The sequence below is a fragment of the Cannabis sativa genome, chromosome X (assembly GCF_029168945.1).
Source record: "Cannabis sativa cultivar Pink pepper isolate KNU-18-1 chromosome X, ASM2916894v1, whole genome shotgun sequence".
Taxonomy (NCBI): domain Eukaryota; kingdom Viridiplantae; phylum Streptophyta; class Magnoliopsida; order Rosales; family Cannabaceae; genus Cannabis; species Cannabis sativa.
In genome coordinates, this window is record NC_083610.1 from 3,388,218 (window position 1) to 3,397,044 (window position 8,827).

Consider the following 8,827-nt stretch of genomic DNA (forward strand, 5'->3'; position numbering starts at 1 on the left):
AATAATCCAATTTTTTATCCTAAAACAATTTACTTTTTTTAAGAAAATAAAAATGAAAGAGTAATTTGTGACGTAAATACTTAAATTTAACTCTTAGATGCAGATAAATATATAAGCTTAATTTTTGACGGTAATAATACTTAAGTTAAATTTTTGAAACTTTCATAGATACTTAGCCATTAAGTATCAAGTCATTATTCACGTGTTATTTTCTTAGTAATATATTTAAATTAATTTTTAAATAAAAAATAAATTTAATTACCTGAACCAATCGGGACGATCACGTAACAATTTAATTAACACTTAACTTTCATGAACTTATAAAAATTTTAAAATTATAACTTAAATATTATCGTAAAAAATTAAATTTAAATATTTATTTACAACGAATTAAATTTGTGTATTTATGATATAAATTATTCTAAGACCTTATTAATATTATAGACAGCATGTGCTATTCTCTAACAGCACGTGTGATTACAAGGAGTGTGTTTGTTTCTCGAGAAGAAAGCTCACTCAAATTTCTCTGAACTAAATTGGTTTCTTAAATAATCAAAGGTCTCTCTAATTTCAATTCCTTTTCAGCTGATTTCAATTGCATTTTCCTGAAATGAATCTTACTGCGTTTTCCCAGGATTCGAAAAATAAAAATTGGGCTTTTTGATTATATAAACATTTCGTATCCTTTTCAAAAATCGATAATTAGGGTTTTAGCAAGGAAAAAGGTTGAATTTTTGGGGTGTTGTTGAAGACAATGTCTGTCTCCTCATTAACACCCACGAAGAGACAACGCGACGAGAGTCTTACGGAGTCAGATGGGAAAGGAAATCGTCAAAAGCAATCTTCAAATTCGAATTCTTCTTCGACCTGTGATTTTTTTCGTGTTCTATGTCCAATTTCAAAATCTGATTCTCTTATTGGAGAAGAAAGCTGTTTAGTTTCACAAATTAAGGAGGAAACTGGTGTGGAATTCAGAGTTGAAGAAGCTATTCCTGATTGTGAAGAGAGAGTTTTCGTTATTGGGTTAGAGAAAGAAGAAGAAGAAGATGAAGAAGAAGAAGAAGAAGAAGAAGAAGCTAGTAAAAATGATGGTGATGAGAAAAAGGAAGAAGAAGAAAAGAAAAGGACTTCATCACTTAAGAAGGCTCTGATGATTGTTTTTGAGAAAATGGTTGAAGAAGATGGAGAAAATGATGAAGAACAAAGCAAAAAAGCTTTTGTTTTTAGGTTACTTGTACTTTCATCTCAAGTGGGATGTATTTTGGGAAAAGGTGGAAGTGTGATTAAGCTAATGGCATCTGATAGTGGTGCTCAAATTAGAATTCTTCCAAGGGATAAACTCCCTCCATGTGCTACATCTTTAGATGAATTGGTTCAGGTAATATAACAAATATATATGTATATGAAAATTCTTAGGAGACTGCAATTTCTTATTTATACATTATAGTTATAGTAGGTACTATTTTAAACTTTACTTTGATACTGTAAATTATTCAGAATTTGTGGATACTATAAATAAAAGATTATAGTTTCTCTAGGTGCAAAAACAGAAAAGTAGGGGTTCGAGTGATATATATTTATATTTATATAATCAACCATACAGTTGCATTGACTGTAAGTAGTGTAAATGATAGTCAGCTGTGATATGTGTGTTGTTATTCCTTTCTAATGGGTTCAGTACTTTGGTGACTCAAATTTACATTATAATGTAGGTTTTTTAGAACAAGTTCATCAAAGTTACAACTTTCAATAATTTATAGGCATGAAATTTGAGATGGGATAGTCTGTTTGTCCTGGTTAGCCATTATGGTTTTTGATAGAACTGGCAATTGGTTTGGTTGTATACTAATTAATATTTTAAGCTGTAATTAAGATTCTAATGAAGAAATTGACATAGATGGTTCTAAGAAATTTAATTCAATGTACTGTTTTTAATAGGAGTGTTTATACTTATCATATTTAAAGGTTTTTATATATGTTTTTTTGGGAGTAAATTGTATTGATGAATAGATAATTCAACCTGTTGGAGAATTGGGATTTGCCTCAGTTTGCAGAATGTTGAAGTCCTCATTAGTAGAGTAGAAGTTTTCATAAATTTTTGCATGGGAAATATTATACGCTTAATCATTGAGCGTAAACACGAGTGGGGATTTGAGAGTCCTTCAAATTCAATTGTAATAAAGTTTTAATGAATAAAGGGAAGAATTGTTATGAAGTACATATCTGATATGTGATAAATTAGTCATGAATCATGGTATTGATTGTATATTTTAAGCTTTTTTCGATGTTGGTTTTAGAACAAGGCAGTGATTATTTTTCGGTACTTTGGTGCAGATCACTGGGGAGGTTGAGGCAGTAAGAAAAGCTCTTAACCTTGTCTCTCTTCAGCTTTTGGGGATTCCCTTTCGTGATCATGAAATTTTCCCTACAAACCTTTTGGGACCATCTTCTCATTTATTTGGTCAACCTCGTCCTAGACCTGAAGCATTACCATCATCCATTCGTTCTTTTTCTGCTCAAGGAGCAACCTATACTGACAGGCCTCGTGATGTTGAGTTTCATTCTGCTGCTCCCTCATTAGTACCTAAATTTCATGATGGTTTTCGTGGTCGAATGAAGCCACCATTAGAAATACTAACTTTCCGGATATTATGCCCTACTGAAAGAGTGGGCGCTGTAATTGGAAAGGGTGGAACCGCTATCAAGGCAATTCAGCAAGACACTGGTTGTGAAGTTAAAGTCATAGAAGAAGGCATGTCTGATTCCGAGGATCGTGTTATTACTGTATCGGGTCATGTGGTATGATTTCCAATGATTTGACTATCTAATTTTTCATGCATACTTTGAATGAAAACATGTGACTTAATAAACTGCTGCAGCATCCAGATGATCGGGTATCAGCTGTTCAAGATGCAGTTCTTCGTGTGCAAAGTAAAATAGCTCGGGCAGCACCTGACAGTAAGGACCAGAGTGTTACAGCCAGGCTTCTTATTTCCTCCAATCAGATTGGTTGTCTTCTCGGCAAGGGTGGTTCCATCATAGCGGAAATGAGAAAGTTATCACGAGCACATATTCGTATATGGGGAAAGGATCAAATTCCCAAGTGTGCTTTACAAGATGAAGAAGTAGTTCAGGTAATCAATTATATGTTGAATGTTTTAGTTTTGTACCTTTAGATTAATCACTTGTTGTGATATCTCCTAACCTGTATTGTTTACTATTCTTTTCTTTGTCTTAACAGATAAATGGAGAATTTGAAGCGGTTCAAGATGCTCTTATACAGATTAGCACTAGGTTGCAGCATAATTTCTTTCGTGAAGCTTTTCCTTCAATGAATTATCCCGCAAATCCTCCATTTTTTGATCCTCCATTCCTTCCATACTTGGGACCAAGAGAGCTCTCACCTCCAGGAATGCATTCAAACTTTGGTCCATCTTTACACAAGTTTGATCTGCACCCACACGGTGGTTTCCGACCTCGTGATGATCGTGTCCCTTTCATGAACAATTTCCATAGGTTTGGTGGCCCGACGCTATCTGAAAGAAGACCGTGGGGTCCTCAGGTAATAGCTCTTATTTTTTGTACTTCACTACATATACAATCTTAACTGGCACAGATTTTTATTCTTTTCGGGGATGAATATTGTTCGGCCCACAATTGTCCGATCAATGATTAGATTGATCAGATGGTTGATTGTCATTGGAGACGAAATGCATAAATCCAAAGCTTTCATCTAACATGACGAATTTGATCGGTGTATCCAGGGACTTCTCGAAGGCGGTGGCCCAGGTTTGCCAGACTTCGATAGATTTCCCGAAAGGTCTGCATTGTTGTTAGGATATTTGCATAATGTTTTTATCGAGTTTCTTATTTACCTATTCTCTTATGTGTCGGTGTAGAGTCGGCCCACCGGCTGTAGTTTCTAGCACGACGGTTGAAGTTGTTGTTCCTCATTCAGTTGTTCCCGCAATTTATGGAGAAGATGGTGAATGTTTGAAACAAATTCGTCAGGTATTTTGAAGCTACTTTATCGAATCACTCTTATTTATAATCCCTTAACAAATATTAAGGCGTTCTTTAACTTTTAAGAAATCAAACACGAAACTACATTGGCATTCTTTTCAGATTTCGGATGCAAATATTACTATTATGGAGCCTAAGGCCGGAGCTGTGGAAACTGCGATAATTATATCTGGAATACCGGAACAAACTCATGCTGCACAGAGTCTAATTCAAGCATTTGTGATTAGCGAGACCGAGGCTACTTGAAAATCTTCATTCAGGTAACACTCGTAGGCTTGTTCGTTTGACCTCGAGCCCTATAGATAAGGCTTTGTAGCACAAAATGTGGCGATTCCTTCTGTTAATATGCACTCTTTTTGAGTTTCATGAAGGAAAATAGTGATATTTTGGTTGCTTATTATTGGTAAATTAAATTATGGTCTCTAATATGATATCAGATAACTCCATTTTCTGTTTCTACCTTCATTTTTGTGCACATAAATTCTGATTAATATCATATCTATACTTGCAGAATTAAACATTAGACCTTTAGATGAAAGAAAAATATAAGATTTTCCTTTGTACTTTTGAGTTTAAAACTCTCTGTTCATGCTATTATTAAACAAGTTTGATGTACCCTTACTTACGTAAAATAAGATGCCATAAATAAACTGGCGTTAAGATACTAATATTGCTTTTATTAAAAAAAATAACAATTTTCAAAACATAGGTACCCAGTTGAAAATAAAGTATTACTACTTAGGTAAAAGTAATAGAAAATTTAAACGACAACATCCTCGATATGTTCAATAAATTTAAAAAAAAAAAAAACTTTCAGCGGAAGATAGCCAAGACCACACGCAGTTACATGATCTCACGAGATACACCCCATGTTGCCCAGACTCAACTTGCCACTGAAAGCTTACAGGCTTACTTATCTACACATAGGGAGTAAATAAGGGGTGAGTTGCAAAGCCCAGTAAGGAAAAACAAAATACTATATACCAGCATTCACACATCATAGCACAAACATATACATCAAACATACAATAAACTAATCATAAGTATAAATAGAGGCATCCACACAAATACTGAAATAACAAACACTCACACTCCAGCTTCCATACAAATCTGGAGTGTCTTACTTTCTTAACTAGAACGCAATACCAATGACCAGTACACCCTTATGTACACTGCCTCACTTACCACATCACCATACATGTGTGGTTTTCAACCACTTCCAAGTACTTGGAACATGATTAAACAGCCATATACAATCCATTGACAGAATACTATTTCATCGAAACTATCACATTCTACAATTTCAATACAATTTATTCAAGCAGTCATACTAGGTACTCAAACCATATAAAAAGCAAGTATAAAGTATAATTATTTTTTCTTACCTCAACTTCGCTGTAATTAACTCCTACGATACCTTCTAGGCCCTATAACATTTAACGAAACCCTTAGTCCACCGATAAACTCAATATATTTATTACTCTTACTGTACAACAAGTTTAGCCTAGAATTTGACTCATAAAACATTTGAATTAGAAGTCCTACTGTTCACAAAGTTTTTAGTTAATCGAAAGACCTTTCTAACGGTATAAAGATCATCAAAATCGGAGTTATAACCTAGGAGTTATGCATGTTTTCGTAAAACAGTTTCTTTAAAATCATGGATCATGCCCATTTCTAAATACAGCCCAAAAATAAAAGTTTTAAAAATAGTTACACTTCGATCTAGACAATACTTCCTTCATAAAAAATGTAGCTATTTTCCTAAGCTTTAAAACGAGATAAAGATCTTTTAAAAATGGATCAAAAGTGAGAGAGATATTGAATTTTTACTGAAGACACTTTTTCTGAAACAAAACTTAAAACGAAATATCCTAACCGAGTAAAGATACTGACTTTTGACTGGTAAGAACTCTGAATTAGGGAAAGGTTTCTTCAAAAAAAATATGGATTATTGAATTATCTTTCTAACAGTACAAGAATCGCTGGAAAATAATAGATATTGAGAGAGGTATTACACTTTTACTAAGGCAATATCGGAAAGAAATTTAAAAAAACTGTAATTCGACAGTCAGTATAAAACATGAATTTTTGACATCGAAATAATCAGAATTAGGAAAGAGTTTCTTCATAAAAAATATAGATCATTAAATTATCTTTAAAACGGTACCTAGATCACTGAAAACGGACCTAAGGGGAGAGAGATATGGTAGTTTTATGAAAGCCTATTTCTCTGAAAACGAAAATAAAACACAATTATAAATTTTACCTGAAGATTTCGAAGACACGGAACGATGATCAGGTAAGAGTGGTTGATTGCTGACCCCGAAGCTCTTAAGATTAAAACAATTGATTTGGTGCAATAGAGAGGATAAAAAAAATTGAGAGATGGTGAGAATAAAGGAATACAATACTATCTGGCTGCTAGGGTTCTAGAGTATATACCTACATAACATATCGTATAATAGGTTTAAATTTAAAAATAAAACTCTAACTAATCAGATAAAATTATGATGATATAATTAAAATTTTAATTTTAAATTAACTAATCTAATGCCTCACTATTTATCTATCTCACTATTTAATATATATATATATATCATTTTTTTTTCTCTTTCCCACCCGCACACGCACCAATAAAAAAAATATTAATAATAATGATAATAATAATAATAATAATAGTAATAATAATAACAATATAATTGTATCGCATTTAATATACTAAATAACAATATATGTGTATAAACTGGATATTACATTTGACATTGTAATTTTGAAATTTTAAAACATCACTTAACATCTAATGCACTGCATTGCATAATATTATTTAGGATATAATTTGATTTTTTCTTGTGAAATTATTTAGGCTATGTTTTGTCTGTAAAAATTTGTTGAAACTGACTGTTATGTCCAAATTTCGAGCAGTAATATAGTCATAACACGTGTACAAGAGTTGGAAAATGAACCAGTTTGGATATTGAAAAATTAAAAACGTTATTTATATCGCTTTGAAAAATACTAGTCACGGTTATAAATTTAAGTCTTTCCTTAGGTGACTAAGGATAAATCAAAATAATAGCTCAAGTAGATCAATGAAATTAATAATAATCATCTCAAGAACAACAAAGTATAGGAAAAATAAGATAGAATTTTGTTGGTCGAATAAGAGAGTATAAAGGAGTTCGAACTAAGAATCATAAATGATACAATTTCAAGAGCTTACTTAAAAGTTTATGTAAGAATTATCCAAAATTTTATCATGAATGATCAATGCGAGAAGAATGTTCAAACATGCATCTCGCATATGTCCTCTCACCACTGTACAACGCAAGGCAATATAGGATAAATGCATCCTAATAAGAAATACGAAGATATGTGAAGACGAGATGAGTCATTATAAAGAGCATGTATACTGCAAGATGGATGAAGGCAAATTCACATAAAAGTTTATTTACGAGCAGCACCTTACAAGTGGGTATCTCGGTAAAATAACTGTGTATCGGATAAGGTCAAATAAACAGTTATTAGCAGTTACACATATTAGCAATTGAATAAAACGTGGGGATTATCTACATTTCATGAACGGTTATCAAGATAAGAATAAATGAAATAACTACCATTCCTGAATCCTTATAAATAGTGGTAGAAACCACTGGACAAGGGGGAAGTTTGGGGAGAGAATACAAAGATTCTAAACAAAAAATTCATAAATAAGATAGATTCGTGTACTATGAAGATTTAACTTTAAAACTAAGTAAAATTTTTGTTTATTATTTACAATTATCTTTCAATATTATATAATTGTCAATTAAGATTTATTTATTAGTTAATAAAAAATTGTGTTAACACTAACATTAATGGAAGCAATGAGAGATGAGATTTTAATTTCAAGTAATTATTTCTTTATGACTATTACATGTTAATCTATATTTTTAATACATGAGTTTATTACCATTAGTAAGAGCATAAGCCAAATTTCTTAAAAATAAAAATAAGGGGTATTACCACCAAAAATAATGTTTAAGGGTTAAGTATTTAACAATTAAAATATATAAAGGTATTTAGCCGTAAATTTCTAACAAAAAAAAATACATTACTCAATTAAAAAAAATTAAACATAAATTTAACATCAAAACTTAATTAAAAAGAAAATTTATTATATATAACATCAATTTAGTATATATATTTTTAATGAGTAATTTAGTTTATAAGTATTATTAAAAATATATTTGTAAATATATATATTTTACATTTAATTTGAATTATTTATACATTTTTTTTCCTCCCCATTCTATATAAGATTACCTAAAAATGATCATAGCCACCGAGTTTTTTAAGGACAAAGTCAAGCTTTGACCTCTGTTCAATTCTTTTGTATTAAGGTATTTTCCACTGCTAGATTATTGATAATGATAATTATCTACTTATATATAAATATAATAATTAATATAATGATAAGCAAACAAACAAACAATAATAAATGTAACTAGATGAAATAACTTAATCTTAATCAAAGGATCTTTTTGTTTGAAAAGATCTATTCGAAAATGACTGAATTTTTAATTGCAAAAACAAACAACAATAAATAATTTTAATAATTAATGTAATAGGAGTGAATGAATAATTTAATATTTTTTTTATGGAAAAAAAAAGATCACACGATGTAAATTTTTTCTCGATAAGTAAGACAATTTTTAGAACCACATCCACATGCCAATTGTAGGAGACTTATAACATATTTGGTATTGTTTTCTATTTCTTGTTGCGTTAAATTAGTGTTTTTTAAAAGTAATATTGACCAAAA

General features: G+C 31.0%; 1 protein-coding gene across 1 annotated transcript; it reads left to right on the top strand.

The window, feature by feature from the left end:
- The first annotated feature begins 443 nt into the window (after positions 1-443).
- On the top strand, positions 444-4,541 carry LOC115707769 (KH domain-containing protein HEN4). The gene is made up of 7 exons (XM_030635829.2): positions 444-1,378; positions 2,335-2,799; positions 2,880-3,134; positions 3,242-3,562; positions 3,765-3,820; positions 3,900-4,011; positions 4,126-4,541. Exons 1-7 carry the CDS (start codon positions 755-757, stop codon positions 4,267-4,269), a joined length of 1,977 nt encoding a protein of 658 aa, XP_030491689.2. The 5' UTR covers positions 444-754; the 3' UTR covers positions 4,270-4,541.
- The last annotated feature ends 4,286 nt before the right edge of the window (positions 4,542-8,827 follow it).